The 25401-nt window shown below is 37.0% G+C and overlaps 1 protein-coding gene across 1 annotated transcript in view; it reads right to left on the bottom strand.

The window, feature by feature from the left end:
* Positions 1–936: 936 nt before the first annotated feature.
* NPC1L1 (NPC1 like intracellular cholesterol transporter 1) overlaps positions 937–25401 on the bottom strand; it is a 40659-nt gene continuing 16194 nt past the window's right edge. The window contains exons 11-19 of the mRNA XM_074210070.1: positions 22921–23111; positions 20996–21111; positions 17045–17159; positions 16770–16825; positions 13097–13247; positions 11897–12128; positions 8121–8234; positions 7846–8008; positions 937–3741 (exon numbers count right to left, since the gene is read on the bottom strand). Of these exons, the coding sequence (XP_074066171.1) occupies positions 3530–3741; positions 7846–8008; positions 8121–8234; positions 11897–12128; positions 13097–13247; positions 16770–16825; positions 17045–17159; positions 20996–21111; positions 22921–23111 (1350 nt within the window). The 3' untranslated portion in view covers positions 937–3529. The remainder of the gene's footprint in view (positions 3742–7845; positions 8009–8120; positions 8235–11896; positions 12129–13096; positions 13248–16769; positions 16826–17044; positions 17160–20995; positions 21112–22920; positions 23112–25401) is intronic.

Here is a 25401-nt window from a genome sequence, read left to right as displayed (position 1 = left end):
TACTGAACTAGACTCATGGGGACCATTCCATTTTTTTTCAGACATTCATGAAGAATGGATGGTGTAGGGGTAGCTAGTCGGCTCAGTGGATAAGAGCACCAGCCCTGGAGTCAGAAGTACCTGAGTTCAAATGCAGCTCAGACACTTTCTAATTACCTAGTTGTGTGGACTTAGGCAAGACACAACCCCATTGCCTTGCAAAGAAAGAAAGAAAGAAAGAAAGAAAGAAAGAAAGAAAGAGAGAGAGAAAGGAATGGAAGGAAGGAAGGAAGGAAGGAAGGAAGGAAGGAAGGAAGGAAGGAAGGAGAAGGAAGGAAGGAAGGAAGGAAGGAAAGAAAGAAAAAGAAAGAAAGAAAGAAAGAAAGAAAGAAAGAAAGAAAGAAAGAAAAAAAGAAAAAAGAAAGAAGAAAAAAAGGATGGTTTGCATTGCACCAAGATCCATTTCTATTTTACATAATTTTCATTTTCCAACAATTTCTTTTGAAGTGTAAAATGCAGTTGAGTTTGACACACTTTTATGAGTGTCTACTTTGTGCAAGACATTACCCTACCCTGTAGATTCAAGCATAAAAATGAAACAATTTTTGCTTTCAAGGACTTTATTCTACTGAGGACCTTAAAATCTACTGATTCAAAGGGAAATTAACATATTTCAGTGAAAACACACTAAGCAGCATCCTATGGGGAACAAAGAAGCACCCTGTTAATCCACATAGTCTATTGAACCCATCATATCCCCAGAAGGGAGATGCCTACTGATGTCACATCACCATCACAAACTTTCCAGTGGCTAACTGGTCTTCAAGGGCTGGCAGGCAGAGTTGGCTTAAGGAAAAGTGACAAGTGAATTGACAGGTAAATGATGTCTATTAAACCACATGAGCAGAAAAAACGGAAATAAGAGATGCAAAATACATTTATTCAACAAACATCGGACAGACAGCTATCATGTGCCAGCCATTTTGCTGGAGATAAAAAGATAAAAATGAGCATTCTTTGCTCTTAAAGAGATTACATTTTACTGGTCTGAACTGACTAGAACTATTCTGCTTTTCAAGCATTCACTAAGTATTGATGATACACACAGGACAGTACAAAAATCCATTTCTAATTTACATAATTTTCATTATCAAGTTCTTCCCAGGATGTCCAAGGAGTTCTACAAGGCTACAGTCAGAGAGAAGTCTACTACTTTGCACCAAGTGCTTTTGGGGTACATTCTTGATACATGGGCAAAGACAAAGGCCAACTTTCCTCAGAGGAAGTATCAGTAGACCCTCATGCCATAAATAATCCTAAAATTGTCTTTTAGTGAAATGTCGGTCTGAATGTAAAGAGATGAAATTCAAAAGAGATAAATGAAAAGTCTAACATGGTTCAAAAAATCAGCTTCACAAGTAAAGAATCAGGGAGACATGATTAAGTAGAAATTTGTACGAATATGATCTGGATATCTTGGTGGACTTTAGATTCAGTACAGATAAATAACTTGATATGGTAGCCAAAAATGTTAATGTAAACTTACATTTTTAGAAAAATACATTGTATTGACATAATTTGTTTTGGGATCACTAAAACTTAGCTTGATTTCATTATTTTGATTCCTGGTTCTGTTAATTTTTAAAATGGTAGAGTTTCCACAAAGAATAATATTCCTGTCTTGTCTGAAAAAAGAGAGCTACCTGGGTGAGGCCATTAGAACATGGAGTATTATAAGGGTGGGAAGGGAAAAATGATATAATTCTGTGTAAAATGGGCTGTCATATGGAAAAGGAATTAGGGCTTATTCTATTTGATCTAAGACAGAAGAACCAGACTGGGCAAATATAGAAGTTATAGAAAAGAAAATTATTCTTGTTGTCAGGAGAAATTTACTAGCAATTAGAGGTATCCCAAAGGGGAACCGAGCTGCCTGGAGGCGAATTCTTCCTCATTGAAGTTTTTAGGCAAAAAGAGACTAGATGGCAATTTATTAAGTTTATTGTTTATTGAGTTTATTGAGAAATTTCATTTTCCTGATATAGATTAGACTCCTCAATATTTGGTGATTTTCAGCTCTTAAGATTCTGCAGGTTTGTGATTCAATGAGTAGGTAACCAAGTCAAAATCCAATGTCCATGTTGAAGATTGATTAAAAGATTAATTCTTTGGAATAGTTGTTCAGCACCCTGACAAACTACTTCCTGTTCTCTGATCCTGGACTTTTGATCTTATCACTCCTCCTCCAATCTTCTCTCCTCCCTAGATGCAAGCACTTTTGCTTCTCTGTGGAAAATGGGCACATGACTAGGCTAAACATGCTTATCAGAACCTCTCTAACAAATAGAATGAAAGTAATTGAAGGAGGATTAAAAAGAGGATAACTCTAAAGATAGCATGAACACTTGTCACTGTAATGGAAAAAAGCACTGCAATTAGAATAGGAGCACTTGGTTTTAAATCTAAGCTTTCTTATTAGCTGTGAGACCTTGGGAAAGTCACTAACTTCTTTAGACCACAATTTCCAGATCTATAAAAAAGGAGGGCTTAAACTAAATTACTTCCATGCTTAAACTTATGCTCCAAACAACAGAGAATATGTTCAACAAAAACATTTGGAAATTTATTATTATAGGAGAATCTCTAAATATAGGGCTATATTTGCATAGGACTAGTCATATTCAGCAAAGTTTAATCCATTATCAGTTTCTTACAAGCTTGCTGTAAAGAAGAGTCCTTTCAAAAAGTCTGGTTTCCATGGAAAACCATAACAAACAGAGACCATGGCTTTGGATCTGATCGACATGTAGGTTCAAAAAAAATCAACTGTGCAAATACAGGATGTGGGGACACATTCCTAGGCAACACATCCTGTGAAAAAGACCTGGGGAGTTTAGTAAACTATGAGTACAATACGAGTCAACCATGTGACATGGCAGAATAATAGAAAAAATTAACCTAATATTTGGCTGCATTAGGAAAAGTGCAGAAAGGAAGATGGCTCCATTGTATTCAATCGACAATTTATCTGAACTATTGAGTTCAATTCTGAGCACCACCTTTTAGGAAGGACATTGACATCTTAAGAAGAATGAGCAAAAGTGTAAGGGGACTTCCATACGGGGATCAGTTGAAGGGACTGAGAAGATTTCAGGGTGATATGATAACTATCTCCTGGTATTTGAAGGACCATGGTTTTGAAGTGAGATTAAACTTTTTTTCTCATTTGTACAAAATGGAAAAAACTAGGAATATTAAATGTAGGAAGGTATTGGCAAGTAGCCAGTAAAAACTTCCTAAGAATTAGAGTGATGAAAAAGTGCAAAGGTATGCTTCCTGAGGTAGCAGGTTCCCTCTCATTGGTATCCTTTATGTCAAGCATAAAACTGGATAACCACTTGTTGAGGTTATAGTCTAGATGCCTAAGTAGGTACTGCTTAGACTTGCTGGACCCTGAAGTTCTTCCAACTGAAATTCTGTGATGCTATGACTCAATGAGATACCTCAGTTCTGAATGACAGAATCATGGACTAGACAGCTCTTGTTGCCATCAAAGAGGTGTTGTTTGTTCAAGTTTTTTGGTGCCATTGGGAAATTTGGTCACATCTATCTCAAAATTCCAATTAATATAAGAGTTCGGTTCAGTATTGAATGAAGGAGGAGACTTTGAGCAAGAAGCTGCCTTGGAAGCCTCTGCTTTGTTTCCCATAATCTCTTCTGTTTGCTGTTGCACTTGAACCAGAATTGGATTGATATCTGGCCCTAAGAGAGACAATGAGAAGAAAAAACAGTCAATGTGCAAATAAAACAGAATATTACTATGTTGTAAGAATATCACTATATTGTAAGAATTGAATTAACAGAGAACCATGGGAATAAATGAATGAATAAATAAATAAATAAAAAGAATTTTTCAGGGCTTATTATGGGCCAAGTTCTGTGTTAAGTGATAACAATACAAATAGAAAAGTAAAATGATCCCTACCCTCAAGAAATAATAATCTCAAATTGTAAGAGTCAAAATGTAGATGTTAAAGAAAAGATTTGTGTGAACCAATACAAAATAAAATTAACAGAACCAGGAATCAAAATAATGAAATCAAGCTAAGTTTTAGTGATCCCAAAACAAATTATGTCAATATAATGTATTTTTCTAAAAGAAATGGTCAAATGGGTTGCTTGAACATTCCTAGCTAGGAGAGATGCAGTTTCTCCAGATCTCTGTTTCCATTCCATTAACACCTGTCCATATTCCTTATGCAGGGAGAAACATATAATAAGCAACATAAACTTCTCTGTCATTGAAGCCCTTCCCAAGGTGGTTCTGGTCTGTCTTTCCTCTCTAGGCATTCGGTCTAGTCTGTCTAGGCTTGGTGCATATAACTCTTGCTTATACACTCTACTCCCAAACAAACTGACCCACCTACTGGCCCAGACTGTTCCTGGATCTTAGAATGCCCTCTTTCCTCATCTCTGCTTTTCATAATCCTCAGAATGCCCTGTAATCTTCAAAATTCAGCTCAAGTGCCAGCATCAGGCCTTTCTCTATATTTACTTTCTCTATATTTACTTATCTGAGTACACTCTGTTTCTAGTCAGGACAGTGACTGGTTTTGGTTCTGGTTTTGTCTTTACCATGCATCAGGTGATTAATAAACTAATGTTTGTTGAATGAATTTTAAAGTTCCTGTTGAATGAATTTCAAAACCCTTTTAGGGCTCCTCTCCTTTGAACTGACAGGCAAGAGCATCACAAAGGAGAGATAAAATGAATAATTTAGGGGTGGAAAGAAGTATCCAGTGCTTCCACTTATATCAATTTGACAAGCATTGAGTAAGCATCTTCTATGTGCCAGACCCATGGCTAGGCTCCAGGAATTCAAAGACAAAAAAAAAAAAAAAAAAAAAAAAACATGAAATAGCCTTTGGCCTCAAGGTGTTTACCTGCTTCATAAGAGAAACAACATTTAGATAAGTCAACACAAAATAAATTTAAAAATAAAATCTAAAGTAATTATGTGGAAGGGTGAAGAAAATCCTAACTACTGGGGGGTTGGGAAAAGTCTCATGTAGTAGAACTTGAGTTGAGTCTTGAATATAAAAGCTAAGGATTCCAAGAGGCAGAAATGAGGAAAGACAGCATTCCTAGGTTGTGAGTCAACTTGTGCAAAGGCATGGATGTGGAAACTCAAATGAATATGAAAACATGAATACCAGTTTGGCTGCAATAAAAAAGTACATGATATGGAGTTATATGAAATCAGGCCCAAAAATATAAATGGGAACCAAATTAAAAAGTTTTAAATAACAGAATTAGAATGTATTTTATCCTTGGGGAAGGATGGAGCCATTGAAGCTTTTTGAGCAAGGTAGTAACATGAAATAATTCTCATTCTATTATAATCTAACCAGGGGCTTCTTTGAAATTTTGCCACTCCCCTCAAAAAATGTAAACCTTTCAAACTGCCATTATGTAGAACTATGACTTATTTTGTCAATGAGAAAAAATCAAATTGTAGTTGCTAGCGTATAATTTCTGGAGAAAAAAAACAACTTAAAATGCTCTAATTAGGGTTCAGAACATTCTGATTTTCTTGTACCTTTCTTCCTAAATGACTCTGAAAGCATATCCTTGACGTCAAGTACATTCCATAATTAGGAGAACAGGTTCAGATCATTTCTATCATCTAAGACTAGAAAAGACTGAAGGGACCAGGACTCTCCACAGGCACAAGGTGGAGATACATCTGGGTGCTGGAATTTCCACATTCATCCTGAGTCTAATAGTGCCCATCATTCTGCTCAGGCCCCTGCCACATGCTCCAGGCTTCACAGATTTACCTGTAGACTTGTAACCTCCCTAAACTTCTTCTCCCCAAAGTCTATTCTAGCCTAGTTCAAAGGGAAGAAAGATAGCAATTTCAGGTCCCTCCATAGTTTCATTCACTTCTAAAGTGGTTCCTTGGGAGACTTGGCAGGAATTTCCCCAAAGTGAGCAAAATATTTGGATTTTTTTTCATCTCTGAGCCGACAAGTATACAAGACTTTGAGAATCTTGCCCCTCTCCCTTGGTAAGGAATTCCCTAGAAGAGTCCAAAGGCACACTGGGGTCTAATACTCTTTCTGCATCCCAATAGCACCAAAGCACTGAGTTGTGCGACCTACTCATTCCTGAAGCTACATACATGTCATTCTAGCAATGAACAAGCACATTTGTATGTTAAACTATTAAAGTTTCAAACTGAACTAAAATTTTAGATACCCTATATAAACACATAAATTTCACATATAGAAGCAATGGGAATGACTGTCATAGGTTACATATTAGTGGCTCATCTAGAATCCGAGGGTTGATTTTTTCAATTGACAAGGTGCCTCATCCCTTTTGGGGAACCCCACATCTGGGGAAATGTTTCTAGTTAAGGGGTTTATTTTCAATCAACCCCAAGTCAATTTGGACAACTGGGTGACAGATCTGGAGTCAAGAAGATTTCAGTTCAAATTATGCTTCAGATAATTGTTGAGCAGTTGTCTCAATTATATCCAACTCTTTGTAACTCCTTTTGGGGATTTCTTAGCAAAAAATATATGCAACTAGGTGGTGCAATAGAAAGAGCTCCAAATCCTGGAATCATGTTCAAATCTGGTCTCAGACACTTACTAACTGTGTGACCCTAGACAACTTACCATGTTTGCCTCAGTTTCCTTATCCCTAAAATGAGTAGAAGGAAATGGCAAACCACCCTAAAAGTTCTGCCAAGAAAACCCCAAAAAGCATCATGAAGAATGAGATACAATTGAAATGATTTAATGAAAAAGAAAGAAAAAAAATGGCAAAGATACTGGAATGGTTTGCCATTTCCTTCTCCAGGTCATTTTATAGAGGAGGAAACTACCCAGGGTCACATAGTTAGAGTTTGAGGCCAAATTTGACCTCTGCAATATGAATCTTCTTCATCCCAGTCCCTATAGTCCATCTACTAAACCACCTAGCTGCCCCACTCAGATAAATTAATTATTAGCTTTGTGACTACTCAGATAATTAATCATTAGCTTTGTGACCATGGGCAAGTCTCTTGAATTCTCTCAAACTCAGTTTCTTTATTTGTAAAATGAGAATAAAAATAGCACCTACCCTGCAGGGTTGTTTTGAGGATCAAATAAGATAATTTATGTATAGTTCTTTGCAAACTTTAAGGTACTATGTATATGCTAACTATGGTGCCTAATGCCTAATGAATTGGGGGAACCTTGGTAACTTCACTCATATTTGGGGAATTTCTTCAATTTGAGTAACTCTTCAATTTGGTCAAAGAGTTACATGAACCATTTCTTTATATTCCTCCTTTAAATACCTATACACACACACACACACATACACACACACACACACACACACATACACACACAAACATATATAGCTAAGTCCCAATTAGTACAAATAATAAATCTGAATGGATCACATGTATTCAAATTCATGCTATTCAATGTTATAATTATATAAAAATGCCAGTTGGTTCTAGTCTAATGGAAATAATGTGACTTCTTTAGGGGGACTGATTATTCACTGATTGTTGTTATATACACACAGGTTTAGGTCTGAACCATATATGTCTGTGTGCATATGTGCACACATTCACATATATGCATATGTGTATGCACTAATATATGTATGCATATATATATATTTATTTATACTGTTCTTCTTCCTCAAATTTCCAAGGGAAATATATATGTTGCCCAAACCTGTAAGCTACCCCTTACTGGTACCACCGGCATATGCATTCTCTCTCTGAGGTACACCTTCTGAAGCTCTATAAAAACAAGCTGCAGGGGTTTCTGAGAAGTATAGTCTCTGGGATCTTACCAAAATAGCTGAGGATCACAGGCAGAAAGATGAGACCATGCAGCATACCAAAGATGGTGATAAGGAAGTTAAGACGAAAGAAGAAAATCTGGATGAGTTGGGCTTTGGCAAAGGCCAGAATGATGATGCCAGGGAGATTGGTCATAGCCACTCCAGCAAAGACCTGTAAAGTCACCAAGATATCAGTCAGAGTTGGGGAAAAGATACTTTGATAGGGCCAGCTGTGTCCACTGAGCAAATCCCGATGAGCCCACATCCAACAGGGTTTCACTTACTGCACTGCCCATAATGATGGTAGCCTCTTTGGCCCTCTCCAGCCTTGTGGACTTTGTACTGATGGCAAAGGAGCGAGTGATGTGTGAAACAAACTCCACTGAGATACCCACAGCCTAAAGAAGAAGAAAGAGCAGTTATCTAAGGGAACATATATGGGAAATAGGAGAAAAGAAAAGAATTGAAAAATAAGTAAACATCTATCAATCATGATTAAACCTAGAACATATGAAAGTAATGAAATATTATTGTGCTGTAAAAAGCATAATAATTACCAAGAATTCAGAAACTTGAGAAAACTTGTTTGAACTGGCCCAGAATGAAGTAGGCAGAACGAAGAAGATGACAGCAAAAATTAAAGGAAATCAACATTGAAAGATATCAGAATTCTGGGTACTAGACTTGGAGTCAGAAAGATTTGCATTCAAATCCCTCCTCAGACACTTACTAGTTATGTGACCTGGGTAACTTCTCTGTGCCTCCATTTCCTCATCTCTAAAACTGAGACAGTTGCACTTTGAAGGTCCCTTACAACCCTATGGCCCAGTGGAGGACCCACCTTGATTCCAGAGGACTCTCAGTGAAATATACTTCCTTCCTCTTGGCAGCAAGGTGGAGGCATTTATAATAACACATGGACAATGTATCTATTTTACTTAACTGCACTTCTTTGCCGAAAGAGAGAGTTCACTGTTGGGAATAGAACAGTGGGGAGAACAAGCAGAGGAAGGGTTATAGGAAAATGACTTTTTTTTAAGAAGAATCAGTTAAAATGTACTTAAAAGAAAATGGTGGTATGTACTCATGAAAATTTGCACATGATGAGAAAACTGAGATCCTATGGGAAGATAATTTCCCAAGGTCTCTTATCTGCCTTCCACCCAGAAGAGTAAAATAGCCAAGTACTTTTCAAGAGCTAAAGAATTTTCATGATAACTACAATACAATATAAAGGGTATCTTCAGGCTGAGTTTGGGAGTAGGCATTACCAACCTGAATCCAGTAGAAGGGACCAATCCCAGTACCTAGGAAATTTCCCATTGTAGAAGACACAGCATTAATGTCCATATGCCCACCATTTTCCATACCTAAATTCCATTAGCACTTTTCTAGAGTTGAATTCATAAATTATTCCTCTATCCATATTTCCTTCTCTTTACTACAACTTGGTTTTTTATCACGTTATTTGTTTTTCTTTTCCCAAGTCTGTTTTATCCTAGATAGGTAAATGGGAGGATGAAAGAGATGTGAATTATCATGTTGAAAATGGAAACCACAGAGCCCCAACCTTTCTAAACAGCTGGTTGAACATTATCTATAGGTATCCAACCTTTTATCTCTTCTGGGTCACATAGCATACAAAAAGTTGTCAAGGGTTTTATATATAGAATTTAATATTTATGACTACAATGTAATCCATATTACCAGTGAGTATAATAATAAAATGTAATAATGTCACATGAATGGGCTCTGAGGGCCCATCAGGAACATACCTGATCTAAACTATAGATATGTCATTTAAAGTTGTGAATTGAGAAAACAGTTACAAGTTAGGATGTCCTACTTAAACCTAGTCTGATGAGCAGTGTACTATGTTCAAGAGACTTCTCTGCCCTGCCCTGCCCTTCTCTTCTTGTACTCTACATTAAAACTAACAAGTGACTAAAGGATTGCGGTGACACTGGCACTAATTCTATGTCTCCCTCAATAAATTTTTGCAAAGGTCTTTATAAACTTTATAAACTATATTTAATAAAATAAGAAGCTATTTAAAAAACACATGGATACTATATTTCAAGAAAATATACATTTAAATGGACTAGATCAATAAGAACCAAAGGATAATGTTAAAATAGAAAGAATCTATTGGCCATATTCTGAAAGAAACCCCAAAAGGAAAAGTCTGAAGAATAACAAAGCCATAATCCAGAACTTCTACATCAAAAAAATATACTGTTCATAGCCAGAAAGAATACCAAGGAATGGGCCGCTAGGTGGCGCAGTGGATAAAGCACCAGCCCTGGAATCAGGAGTACCTGGGTTCAAATTCGGTCTCAGACACTTAATTATCTAGCTGTGTGGCCTTGAGCAAGCCACTTAACCCCATTTGCCTTGCAAAAACCTAAAAAAACAAACAAACCAAGAATACCAAGGAACCACAAACAGTATCATATCTAAAGTTCTGACTGAGATCTGGCCATTTCTATTATAAAATAAAGAGGAGATCTTAGAACAGAATAATCTAAAAGGCAAAAAATATGTAATTATAAGATAGAGTAATTTTTCCTAAAAAACAGTATAATTCTATAGAGGAAAATAGATCTTTAATGGAATAGAAAACTTTCAAGATGACTGAAAAAGATACACTGAAATACAAACACATTATAGAGAAAACTAAAAAGATATGTTTATTTGAGCAGTTGAATATAGTTGTAAGATGATGAAGTGCTGATATTCTAATAGGAGGAGAAAAATAAATATCCCTTCAAATCTTTAATGTCTTTAGAATTTATTGATTGAGTTATATAAAAACAGAGTACTTGGGAGTGAATTGGTTCTAATCTAAAGATTTTGAGGGGGAAAAAGAAACTGGAGGTCTAGTAATTGTTCATGTTTGAGCAATATCAAAATAATAAAATACCAATACAACCTAAAAAAAAGAAAATAACGAGAGAAAGAAAAGCAAAGTTGCATGTTAAAAGAAACAAAGATACCATGAGAAATATGAAGGAAGCTGAGAAGCTTAATACCCCCAGTTCTCATTGTAGAAATTATAAAAGAAATATATTTTAGAATAGAAAGGAAGAAGAAGGGGTAGAATTTATTATTTTTCATATTGGGCTACATGAGAAGAAGAGTTTAAAGTATACAGGATGATAGGCAGCAGGCAGCTGGTGAATCTCACTTTTATCTGAACCAGACACAGGAGAGTGAAAATACACATATGAACAGTTAGGTGTAGAAAAATGCAAACTCAATAGGAAAACAGGAAGGGATGAGAAGTGGAGGCATAGTTATAGAGCAGAATAATACTGATATGAGAATATTTAAAATCAAAACGAATCAAAATTAGAAAAAAAGATCTAGAAATTAAAGGGATATCCATCAAATGGAGAAAGATTTAACAAAGTGAGGTATATGAATGTAATGAAACATTATTGTGCTATAATAAATGACTATTGAAATTATTTCAGAGAATTCTAGAAAGTACAAATTGATGCAGTGAAATGAACATAATAAGAACAATTTACAGAATGACATAGTAAAAAAATTTTTTTGAAAGACTTAAGAACTCTGATAAACAAAATGACTAACAACATTTCTAAAGAACTAATGGAGATGCTGTCTCTGTCTAATTAATAGGAGGAAGATTTTTCTTCAGTAGTTCCTTTCCCACCTTGTTCTCAATCCTACTGATACCCATCTAATCTTATTAACATATTTCTTAATGATTCAATAGATTATAAGACCTCCTGGATCTATATGAAAACAATTTTAAAATACTCTACAAAAATAAGCACATCTGAATAACTGGAGCTCTAGAAATTGTTCATGTTTGAGCAATATCAAAATAATAAAATACCAATAAAACCTAAAAAAATAAAATGGCAAGGAGAGAAAGAAAAGCAAAGTTGCATGTTTTAAAAAAAAAAACAAAAACAAAGAAACCATGAGAGATATGAAGGAATCTGAGAAGCTTAATCCTCCCCAGTTCCCCTTGTAGAAATTATAAATCCCTCCTCCAAAAAAACATCCTGTGTCTTGTTCAGCGAATTACCGTGACCAGGTTGATGAGAGACACAGCATTGTAGCTGATATCCCACAAGGTCATAAAGCCCACAGTATCCACAAGGATCATGATGATGGAGAAGAGATTGAGGAAACCAGAGCGGAGGTCCATCCCAAGTAGGAGGCAGCAGACACCAAATGTGGGTATGAGGCAGAGACTCAGAATGAATAACCCCTCCGGCACGATGGTTAGGTACTGTTCATAGAACACATAGGTGATTCTGTCATACAGGGAAGAAATGTCAGTTTGAGGTTAATATTGATCCTTTCAAAACCCCACCTCTCCAGGCCTTTGAGGATGGGAAAGAAAGAAGGAGTAGCTCTCCATTACCTTCTTACTCCCATTACTTTCCTTCCAATACCCTTAATATCCCTATATCTTCCTATTTCCCTCGATCCTCTTTCCTCTGTAACAGTTAATATTTATAAAGCATTTTTTTTAGGTTTTTACAAGGCAATGGGGTTAAGTGGCTTGCCTAAGGCCACACAGCTAGGTAATTATTAAGTGTCTGAGACCGGATTTGAACCCAGGTACTCCTGACTCCAGGGCCGGTGCTTTATCCACTATGCCACCTAGCCGCCCCATAAAGCATTTTTAAGATTTACAAAGCACTTCTTGGGTAAGTAGGTGGTACAGTGCCTGAAGTCAGAAAGATCCATCTTTGTGAGATCAGATCCAACTTCAGATACTAACTAGTCACTTAACCCTGTTTGCCATAGTTTCCTCATCTGTAAAAGGAACTGGAGAAGGAAATGGAGAAGCACTCCGGTATCTTTTCTAAGAAAACACAAAATGGTGCCATGAAGAGTCCAATATGATTGAAAAATGTCTGAGCAACAACAAAATAACAGAACATTTTACATATATTATGTCATTTGATCCTCCCAAGAAGCCTGTGAGATAGGTATAACTATTATGCCCATTTTCCAGATGAGGAAACTGAAGCTAAGGGCAACTAAATGATTTGCCCAGTATCATACAGTTGGTAAGTATCCAGAGACAAGATTCTTTCTCAGATATTCTGACTCCAAGTCTAGCTTTCTATGCTACAGTTCTTTATCTTTCCCATATACTTTTCCCTGTTCCAAATCCCCACTTCTTTCTCCATTGAGCTATATTAGATGGTTTCTTTATTGAAAATATTCTCTATACACCACCTTTGCCCACTGCCCATACCCTGGCTCTTACGTGTAGGGGAAGACCTCAAAGTTAGGATCAGTTCCTGGAACTTTCCGCAGATTAGCTGTAATGTTGGCTGCCAATTCCCTGGCAGCCCTCAGAGCTCCTGTGTATTCTTGAGAATTCTTGAGAGGTACATGGTAAGCCATAAACCGGGTAGCTGGACAGAAACCAGAGAGAGATTTAAGGCAAGGGATGAACAGGATTAAAGAAAGATATCATTATTTCACAGATCAATATTTATGAAGTATCCAAAATAGATTAAACATTATATACAACAGTAAGGAAATAGTTTAACTGCCCTGTGAAAGTTTACATTTAAGGATCGTAGATTTACAATTGGAAGGGACCTTAAAGATAATGGTTCAATCCCTTAATTTTTCAGATAAAGAACTAAGAGTTTAAGGAATTTAGCTAATATCACATTGGTGGCAAATGTCAGAGAGAGGATTTGAACTTAGGTCCTCTAATTCATTAACTCTAAAGTGATAACCCAAATGAACAAAAGTCAATGTGGTAGAAATAGAATTTAAACTAGAATTCAAGAGATCTGGTTTCTAGTTCCAGTTTTGCTTATAGGTATGACTTTGAGTCACTTCTCTTCCTTTTACCTCTCTCTGGTTATCAGTTTATTCATTAATACAATGAGATTTTTGTGGATGACCTCAAAGATCCTCCAGTTCTAACACGTTAATCTTTAGATAAGTGATTAAAAATTTCATTAATTCTTGGCAATAAATATGGAGGGCAGCTGAGAACTCCCTAGAGGACAGGGCTTTGATGGAAGTTTTCTGAATAGGAGAAGAAAAGATCCTTAACACTTAAGAAAAAGAAGATCATTCCAAAGAGGCTAAATTAAGAATAAAAAGTTGACCAATATAACCAGAAAGGATAATGATCATTGTTGGAAGGGTTGTGGGAAATCTGGGACACTATTACACTGTTGGTGGAGCTGTGAACTAATCCAACCTTTCTGGAGAGAAATTTGGAACTACACCCAAAGGGCAACAAAAATGAGCATATCCTTTGACCCAGCAATACCACTACTGGGTCTATACCCTTAAGAGATGATGAAAAAGGGTAAAAACATCACTTGTACAAAAATATTCATAGCAGCCCTGTTTGTGGTGGCAAAGAATTGGAAATCAAGTAAATGTTTTTCAATTGGGGAATGGCTTAGCAAACTGTGGTATATGTATGTCATGGAACACTATTCTTCTATTAGAAACCAGGAGGGATGGGAATTCAGGGAAGCCTGGAGGGATTTGCATGAATTGATGCTGAGTGAGATGAGCAGAACCAGAAAAACACTGTACACCCTAACAGCAACATGGGGGTGATCAACCTTGAAGGACTCACTCATTCCATCAGAGCAACAATCAGGGACAATTTGGGGTTGTCTGCAATGGAGAATACCATCTGTATCCAGATAAAGAGCCGTGGAGTTTGAAAAAATTTCAAGGACTATTCCCTTTAATGGGGGGGGGGACAGATATCTTATTGTCTGATCTTTTTATCTCTAAGACTTTTTGTTTCCTCCTTAAGGATGTGATTTCTCTCTCATCACACTCAGTTTGGATTAATGTACAACATGGAAACAAAGTAAAGACTGACAGATGACTTTCCAGGGTGGGGCAGGGAGAGGGAAGTAAGATTGGGGATAAAAATTGAAAAACTCAAAATCTTTAATAAAAAAATAATAAATAAATTAAATATAAAAAAAGAATAAAAAGTTATAAGAGGTCTGAAAGGAAAAATCCCAAACTGAAAGAAAGGGAAGGGAAAGAGTACAAACATCAGAAACTGGTCCCAAAAATGGTACCAGGGAATTTTTTTTCTTTTTCAGAAGAAGCAAGTAAGGGCAGAAACTACTCTAATGACAGATTAGAGGGAAGGATTAAAATAAAATTGGCCCCCAAATGCTCCCAGAGAATTACTTTTCTTTTTTGTAGAAAACAGGTAAGGACAGAAAGGACTCTAAAGACAGCCCAAAGGAAAGGATAAAAATAATAACTTGTTTATAGAGCTTTAAGGTTTGTAAAATTCTTTTATACATTACATTATTTGATTCTTACAACAGCCTCATAAAGTAGGTGCTATTATCCTCCCCATTTTAATAGAAGACAGTACAGCTAAGAGGGATTCATTGACACCTCCAGGGTCACACATCTAGTAAGTCTATTGACTATAAGCTCCTTGAAGGCAGGGACTGTCTTTTGCCTCTTTTCATATCTCCAATATTCAACATAGTGCCTGGAACATCCTTGGCACTTATTAAATATTGATAGATCAAGTGATTGAAGTATCTGAGGCAAAATTTGAACCCAGGTGTTCCTAACTCCCAGACCAGCCCTGCATTTATAAAGCTCTTGAGAGCAGATTGTCTTTTGCCTTTTTTTTATCCTCAGCACTTAGTACAGTGCTTAGGAAATGCTTGTTGACTGTTAACTGCTTCCACTCACAGCTGCATAGATTTAGAGTTGGAAGGGACCTTAGTGGTCCAACCCCCTTCATTTTGCAGGGAACTAAGGTTCCAGTGGGGAAATGACTTTCCAAGGTCATACAAATCATAAGGAAGAGAGCTGGGATTTGAACCCAGTTCACAATCCCAAACCTTGCTACTATACATCAAGACATTTTCACACTCTAGGCCTCTGATTTCTGAACTTTAAAAATGAATGAGTATGGACTCATAGAAACTCCAAAGTCCCCACCATCTCTAACACAGTGGTTGCACTTCTATAATAGGAGTCCAAGTAGATTTTGGTAAGGATTTGATTGTATCAAGAGGAAAGAAGAGGCAGGTCATGGAGTTGTTGTGAAGGCTAGAAACAGCAGGCTTGAGGAACAGAATCAATGTGGGAAGGGAAGGGCAGTGAACAGTTGCAAATATCTTCCCTAAGAATATGGAGAAGAAAGAATAGGGAGCATGGTGGTGGGATACAACAAAGTTCAAAATCTCTGCCACTTATAATACATATGTCCTTAGGAAAGCCACCAACTTCTTTGGCCCTTAATGGTCCCTATCTATCAGTAACATGACAGGATTAAACTAGGTGACTTCCAGTTCAAGACCTATGATACATAAGAAGCAAAGGGAGAGAAAGGGAATCTGTTATTCACACTACAGTTATCCCTTCCAAAACACAACTTTCCCTACTTCAGTTTCAATATAGCAGGGGAATTTGGGCTGGGGAGTTTTGCAGAAGCTGTTGATGACATACAAAGGCCTATAGATGGCACATAAGAAACTTAGAAACTCAGAAATGTGCAAAATATACATCCTTTCTTTCTTTCTTTTTTTGACAAGGCAATCAGGGTTAAGTGACTTGCTCAGGTTCACACAGCTGATAAGTGTCAAGTGTCTGAAGTCAAATTTGAATTCAGGTCCTCCTGACTCTAGGGTCCATGCTCTATCCACTGTGCACTAGCTGCCCCCCTATATTTTATCATTTAATACCATAATTCTGACTTCTCTAGTACAAAGGGAGGGCCAAAAATATTACACAGATTTTCCAGATTGTGGGAGCTCTGCATCCCTGACCTCTGTGATGTGGAAGGGATAACTGTAGTCTTGTTTGAGACCCAAAGGCCCTAAGGTCCTAAGACTTCCAGTCACCATGAGGACCAGTTGTCATTTATTGCAGCTTTCTTCTTTCCAGAGATACTCCAAAAGTCTTACCTAGGATCTCACCATCTGCACTAATATTCACAGAATTATCATAAGCTCCCAGGCCCCTGCAGAGAAAACACAATTATGAGAGTTGCTCAGAGAAATTAATCCTCCTCCCTACTGATTTCTGCCCTGGAATTGACTATTATACCTTGAAGGTGGATCAATGCCCCAGCTCTCCCCATCAGCTGACCTCACCCCAGTGTTCTAGTCCAGCTTATACATTCTCCCCATTTTGGTTTCCAGGTCCTACCTCCAGCCCCAAGCCAAAGTTAAAACCTTACCCCTTGGGGCACTTGATGTTGGCTCTGTCTTCCAAAAAATTAGGTAGATACTTGTGGAACTGCTCTTCTGTGGGTCTTGAAGTGCCTATGCACTTCCGTAAGCAGGTCAAGGCACCTGTATAAAGACAGAGCTTTTCTTAATTGTTATCCTTCCTAATCTTTGTTATTTTTTTTTTTGGTTTTTTTAGTTTTTGCAAGGCAATGGGGTTAAGTGGCTTGCCCAAGGCCCCACGGCTAGGCAATTATTAAGTGTCTGAGGTCGGATTTGAACTCAGGTACTCCTGACTCCAAGGCCAGTGCTCTATCCACTGTACCAACTAGCCGCCCCCTTCCTAATCTTTGTTGATTCAAACATTGTTAAATTGCTGTGCCCTCCTCTTACAAAATCACACTCACAAAAGTATTATTTGAGAGTTAGAAGAGACTTTAGTATCTATCTGGTCCAAAAAGAAGCTCCATTATGATATACCTTACACATGGTCTTCCAGATTCTGTTTAAAGACCTAGAAGGATAGGAAAGCTACCTCTACACATTGGGGCAACCCATTCCCCTTTTAGATAGTTCCAAATGCTAAGTGTTTCCTGACATCAAGATTAATAAATTCACCTTTTTTGCAACTTTCTTTTTCAAAAAAATTATTTATTTAGTCTGAATTTTACAATTTTTACCCTAATCTCATTTCCCTCCCACCTCTACCCCCCCACAGAAAGCAAGTCTTTACAGTGTTTCCCTGGTATACATTAATCTAAGTTGAATGTGATGAGAGAGAAATCATATACTTAAGGAAGCTTTTTACGACTGGTTCTGACCTCTGGAGCAACTAACAGCCCTTCAAGATCTTAGAATTTTTCCCTTCTCGTTCCTCAGTTTCATTGGACCATCATTCATATCACACACCCTTTGCAAGAATACACCCCAGGGCTGGGTTGTGGACCTTCTCTTTTTTTCTTCTCTTTCTCAGTAAACTCATCAGCTCCCATGTGTTCAACTATTACCTCTATGCAGATAATTCCCAGATCTCTATAATCAACCCAATCTCTCTTCTTAATCTCCGTTCTGCTAGAGTAAATCCCCAATACCCTTGGATGTCCCTCAAGCCTCTCAAACTCAAAAGTCACCTCAAAAAATTTCCACCAATCCTAACTTCCTTGAGGACACCCTAATCTTTCCAAGCACCCAGTTTCACAGCTTCAGAATCATTCTCAACTCTTCCTTCTTCAGCACACCACAAATTAATTGCCAAGGCTTGTTAACTCTACTTTTTGTTGGTCCCTATTCATATGGCTACCACTCTAATTCATCACCACCTCCTTGGACTATTGCAATAGCCTACTAATTTCTCCCTGCCCCAAATCCTCTTTCCACTCCATCCATCATAAAATTGTCTAATTGAGGGCAGCTAGGTAGCACAGTGGATAGAGCATGGACCCTGGTTTCAGGAGGACCTGAGTTCAAATCTAGCCTCCCACACAATAATTACTCAGCTGTTTGACCTTGGGCAAGACACTTAACCCCATTGCCTTGCAAAAAACAAAACAAAAAATTGCCTGATTGATATTCCTAAAGCATGGGTCTGACTATATTACTCCTTTGCTCAAGAAGATCCAGTAACTGATTCTTTCTTTGCGGTCAAAAGACAAACTCTTCAGTTTGGTTTGTAAAGCCTTTCAACATCTTTCCCAGACTTTTTTCATATAAGTCCTCTTCACACTCTACATTTAAACCAAGCTAACCTACTTAGAGTAACTCATATTCAGCGTTCCATCTTGTCTCTTAATGCTTTTGAATTTGTTGTTCCTTATGCCTACAGTGTACTCCCTCCTTACTTTGTCCACATAGACATCTAAGCTATCATCAAATACATAAATCACCAACATTTCTATATTCTACCAACAAAACCCAATAGCAAAAGATAGAGAAATTCCATTAAAAATAATTTCATAAAATACTTGGGAGTCTACCTGCTAAGATAAAACTAGAAAATATGTGAAAACAAATACAAAATACTTTTTTATACAAATAAGACAAATAAATGACTAGAGAAATATTAATTGCTCATGGATAGGTTGAGTCAGTATAATAAAAATGAGAATTTTACCTAAACTAGTTTACTTATTCAATTCCATACTAAACTACCAAAAAATTATTTTGTAAATGTAGGAAAAATAACAAAATTCACCCGGAAAAACAAAAGGCAAAAATATCAAGGGAATCAATTTATTTTAGGTTTTTGCATGGCAAATGGGGTTAAGTGGCCTGTCCAAGGCCAAGGTAATTATTAAGTGTCTGAGGTCAGTTTTGAACTCAGGTACTCCTGACTCCAGGGCCAGTGCTCTATCCACTGCGCCACCTAGCTGCCCCTGGGAATCAATTTTTTAAAAAGTAAAGGAAGGCAGTCTAGCATTACCAGAATTCAAACTACATTACAAAGTGATAATCATCAAAACAATCTGGAACCAGCTAAGAAATAAACCAGTAGATAAGTAGAATAGATTAGGTATGCAATTCATAGTAGTAAGTGAACACAGTAATCAAGTATTTGATAAACCCAAAGATCCAAGTTTTTGAGATATGAAATCAACATTTGACAAAAATTACTGGAGGAAATTGGAAAATAGTTTGGCAAAAACAAAGTATTTTTTTCTGTATTTCAAGATAAGTCAAAATGTATAACTGATTTAGACACAAAAGGTAATGTCAGTAAATAAAGGGAAAATGAAAAAATATACCTGTCAAATTTATGAGTTTGTTCCAAAAAAAGAGATAGAAAGGGTCATAGATAGTATAATGGAAGAATTATGATTTTTGGCATAGATAGTATAATGGAATAATTATGATTTTTTGGGTTAAGTGACTTGCCCAAGGTCACACAGCTAGTCACACACTTATTAAGTGTCTGAGGTCAGATTTGAACTCAGATTCTCCTGACTTCAGGACCAGTGCTCTATCTACTGAGCTGCCTAGCTGTGCCCCATGCACCAGACTTGCCCAAAAGATGCCTGAAAGCTATGAGCAGAAGGTCCTTGAAATTCACTATGAATAATACTTGAGTTCAATAACTTTATGTAATACATTTTTTCAAAATGTGATACATGGGGAAATATGATATATAGCAGCTCTTTTTGTGATGACAAAGAATCTGAATTGGTGGGATGCCCATCAAATGGGGAAAGGCTGAACAAGTTGTGGTATATGAGAGTGACAGAATACTATTATGACAGAATACTATTATGTTATAAGAAATGACAGAGTGATTTCCAAACAACCTGAGAAGACCCATATGATCTGATGCAAAATGAAGTGAAAAGAACCAGAAGAAAATTGAACACACTAACAGCAATATTGTAATGGCAATCAATTATAACAGACTTAGTTACTCTGATCAAGACAATTATCCAAGATAATTCCAAAGGATCCATGATGAAAAAAGCAATCCACCTCTAGAGAGAGAACTGATGATCTGAGTACAATTTCACTTTATTTTTCTTGCCTTTTTTTTTTAACAAGATGGCTAATATAGAAATTTGTTTTTCATGATTTCACATATATAATAGTAATCATATTGTTTACCTTATCAAGGAATGAGAGAGTAAGAAAATTTGAAATTCAAAATTTTAATAATAATTCTTCCAAAGAATAATGAATTTGAAAGGTAAAAATGCTCAATACAAGTGATACCTCCTACAGAAAGTCTTCCTTGATTTCCCCAAATTCAGGTGCTCCCATATCATTTTGAATCCATTTTATTTATTTTTTTTAATTTTCTGTGCACATGTACATATTATTTTCCTAGAATTGGATATGACTTTGTGTTTCTCTCCCCATAGTTAAGCACAGTCACTGTCACAACACTGATATTTAATAAATATCTGTTGAATGAATCAATTCAGCCCCTTAAAGAGAGAGAAAAACATCATTTCCTGGACTTCCCTCAAAATAGCAGGACTCACCTGCAGTAGAAGGACAAAAGGTGTTATTTCTGTAAAGACGACAGCATTCAGAGATAGGTGACAGCCAGTCTATGAAGTCATCCACCCAAGAGGAAGCTGGGATAGCCAGATAAGACCTTAGGAGCAAATGAGTCAGAGAGAAAGAGGATGAAAGGATGGTGAGCAGTCAGGCAATAGTGTGCTGATAAATATTCATAACTTTCTGTCCAGGAGAAAAAATGTGCATACAGCACACTCAAGTTCAATCTGCAATATTAACATTTTCTCCATCACTTTCTTAATTTTAGACAATCAACAAAACAATAAAGCCCCAATTGGTAGCAGTTGCCAGTTTCTAAAGTATAAATGCCCACAATGAAAATTTAATAGTTGATTCTAAGGAACCAGTGGAGTTATCTCCAGAGTATTCTTGCCTATAAATCAGGTAGTTTTTTTCCCATAGTTTCCCCATTTTTCTCTTTTGGCATCCTATATACTCTAGATAGCTAATGTCTTCATGATAGCTCTCCTTCCCTTTCCACTTGTGTTGACTTGCCCAAGTCTTACCCTCTACACTATACTCTGGACCTAACCCTTCACTCATCAATATGGCTGCCTGATTATTTCAGGGCATTTCTTGGTACCTTAATAATTATTCTGAGCAAAGACATTATAATGACTTGTTATGTTATTCCTCTTCTGTAAAATGTAAAATTTAACAGGACTATTACATCTTAACCCAAATGAGTGAATCATGAGGAAATTCCAGGAACCATGACAAGCTGGGGTGGGGGTGGGGGTGGGGGGCAAGAAGAGAGGTGACTAGGTAAAGTAGAACAAGGAAATCTTTGAGGTTCCTTTCTATCACAGCTCAGAGTCAATCCCCTCTTCCTAGGGCAGAGGAAGGTAGAAATATGAAGAGGAGTTAACTCACAGAATTTCCAAAGTGGAAAGAATTTTGATGGCAATCCTCATACCTGAAAAATTGTTCCTACTATATCATACTTGATAAGTATGGTCCAATATGGTCCATACTCTGGTCCAATATGGGAATCATTGCTACCTGAGACAGCTGTTTCTACTTTGGGACAACTCTATTAAGAAATTTCTCCTGGGGGTGACTAGGTGGCACAGTGGATAGAGCACCGGCCCTGGAGTCAGGAGTACCTGAGTTCAAAAGTGACCTCAGACACTTAATAATTACCTAGCTGTGTGGCCTTGGGCAAGCCACTTAACCCTATTGCCTTGCAAAAACCTAAAAAAAAAAAAATTTCTCCTGACATCATACTTAACTTTACCCCTTTGAAACTTCTACCAATTGCTCTAAACTCTGACTTCTCTCTGGATTTAAAAGAGGAAAGGCATTGCACCTCTGTGCATCATATTAAGTGCACAGTTGTTGATTGATTAATATCTAATCCCTCTTCCACAGGACATCACTTCAAGTTCTTGAACACAGTTATCATGTTTCTCCAAGTCTTCTCTCCTCCAGGCTACACATCTTCCCCAGTTCTTTCTTTTTTTTTTTTAAGTTTTTGCAAGGCAATGGGGTTAAGTGGCTTGCCCAAGGCCACACAGCTAGGTAATTATTAAGTGTCTGAGGCTGGGTTTGGACTCAGGTACTCCTGACTCCAGGGTCGGTGCTCTATACACTGTGCCACCTAGCTGCCCCTTCCCCAGTTCTTTCAATGATCTTCATTCAACATGGACTCAAGATCTTTCATCATCCTCCTTGCCTTCTTCTGAACATTCTCAAGTTATCAATGTTCTCCCTGACCCATGTTGCCTAGAACTGGGCACAATATTCCAAATGTCCAAATGAGATCTAAAGAAGCAAGAGTACAGACAAGGAAGTCTGAAAAAAAAAAAAGAAGGTAAGTAGCAAGGGGATTTGGGGTCAAGAAGTAAGGAAGCCTGGAGTTAGGGATTATGATGTGAATACTCACTCTTTAGGGAACTCTGTGGCATACTGGATCTTCTGGGTAAGGGAGTAAGTGTTGCAACCAGAACTGGAGCAGATAGCATTCATGCCTTCCAAGTTGGAAAAGTTATAGCCAGAAGTGGTCACAAAATAAACAGGCACTCCAACTTCAAAGTAACGGTTCAGGAACAGGAAATAATTCAGAAGGTATGAATCCTAGGAAGGGTGTAAATTTAGATGAGTGATTCCTTCATATCTCAGACTCCATCTTGGAAAGAAATCTTCAAACCAAATTTGCACACATACACAAAAAAATGTATTCATTTTGATTAGACATTTAAAAGCATACACTTATGTGGGTACAAGCATGTAAGCACACAAGCACACAAACATTGAACACAATTCGTGTTCCTTTGAGTCTTCTCTTCTTCAAGCTACACATTCTCCCCACTCACACACATAACCATACAGCCACTCAGATCCACAACTAGGATCAGTCTTTTTCCAATAGTTTCTTCCCCTCTACTTTCAAAATAGGATTGTAGAATTATTTCCTTTGAGTCACAACACTAATAGCAGAAAGATTGAGATGGCCAAGGTCACATAGATAGTAAGTAGTAAAGTGAGGATTTGAACCCATATCTTCAAAACAACAAATCTAGTTTTCTTTTTACTGCATGCTACCTTCCTTAATATACCCAGGTCCCCAATAGAAATATAAACTCCCTAAAGGAAGGAGCTATTTTGTTTTTGCTTTACATGTAAGTCACTTGATAGCCATTTGTGAAACTGAAATGAATTGAGTCTTCCTTATATTGAAAAAAAGAAAAAAATTCTCTTGATCCTAGATCTGATCTCTATCTATATACTATTTTCAATTTCCTTTATTAAAAAATAATTTCTAGAGCTTCTAGAAATAATGGGTCACATTCATTGCCTCTGCTTCTTCACCAAAAATTCTTTTCTTAATCATCTTACATCGAGGATTCCACATTTCCACCACTCCATTGAAACTAAATCAAAGATTATCATTGACCTTTTATTTGTTAGATTCAGTGGCTTTTTCTCAGTTCACGTCTTCTTTGATCTCTCTGCAGCTTTGGGTACCTCTGAATACTCCTTCTATTGGCTTCCATAATGCTGTATTATCCTGATTCTCTTCCTCTCTCTGTTCCTTTTCTGTCTCTTTTCCTGTTTTGTCTTCCCCATTTTGGTCCCTAACTGGTCAATCACTAAAGATTCAGACCTTAGTTAGCCCTTAGGTACACAGCCCTACCTCACTTAAATCCAAATCACTTTCAAGTCATAATATCACCTTCACAATGTCTTGGCCCTCTTCCAGAATGAAGGACAAACAATAACAATTCTTCCTCACTATTTCCATTAATGGTACCAACAATAAATAACATTCAAAACCTTGGGATCATCTTTTGTTTCTTCCTCTCTCTTTCAAAGCCAATCATTTCTTTAGTCCTATTTATTCTACTTCCATAAGGTGTTTCGAATCCATTTGCTACTTTCTATTTCTACTACCTTACTGATCTCTACTACCTCCAGTATTTCCCCACTAGTTCACTGCTGCCATATTAATATTCCTAAAATACTGTCTTTATCATTTTCTCCCCTGCTCAAAAACCTATAGCTCCCTTAACACCTACAGGATAAAATTTACACTCATTAACCTGGCATTCAAGGCACTAAATTATTGCCTCTTCAGTTTGATCTTTGATTATTATTCTCATGTACCCTCTATCCTGGCTAATCTGATCTACTCACTGACCTCCAAACACTGTATATCCCAATTTATTTGTCTTCCATAAGGCTTTCTCAGACTACAGTGTTAATCTCCCTCATTGGACTCAAACTATCATTTACATTCTTTCACCAATGATCACATATATAATATAGCTAGGTAGTCATGAAGCTGATTAGATTTAGAACTGGGTCCTTAGTGGTCATCCACTTCATCTCTTTCATTTTACAAAGGCCCAGAGGTGAAGCATCTTGTGCAAGGCAAGGCCACATATGGCAAGAAGCTGGGACAAAAATCTAGGTCTTCAGAATCTAAATCCACTATATTCTCTCACTTTCTCACAAAAATTAGTGACATGGCTTGGAATTATTCACACTTCATCATGGAAATATACTATAGCATAGAGTGCTAGTTTCAACTCTCTGGGCCTCAATTTCCTTATTTGTAAAATGAAGGAATTGGACTAGATAAATTCTCAAAATCTAAGTCTCTTATAGTCTTGAATCTAATAATTCTATGATTGTTGTTGTCACTTGACACTGTCAATTTTTCATTTATGTTTTGTCTTCCCAGCTGGGTTATAAGCATCTTGAAACACATTGTATCCTTTGTATATACTTAATACAATTTCTTATACCAATATAGAGCAAAGAAAACATTTGTTGATTGATCTCTCCTAGAGAAGGGGTTCATAATTTGTAGTCTATTAACTTATTTGTGGGATTTTTAAAATATTTGATAACTAAGTTTCAA

Source organism: Macrotis lagotis, chromosome 1 (assembly GCF_037893015.1).
Source record: "Macrotis lagotis isolate mMagLag1 chromosome 1, bilby.v1.9.chrom.fasta, whole genome shotgun sequence".
Taxonomy (NCBI): Eukaryota; Metazoa; Chordata; class Mammalia; order Peramelemorphia; family Peramelidae; genus Macrotis; species Macrotis lagotis.
This window is presented reverse-complemented; position numbering and strand designations above follow the sequence as displayed.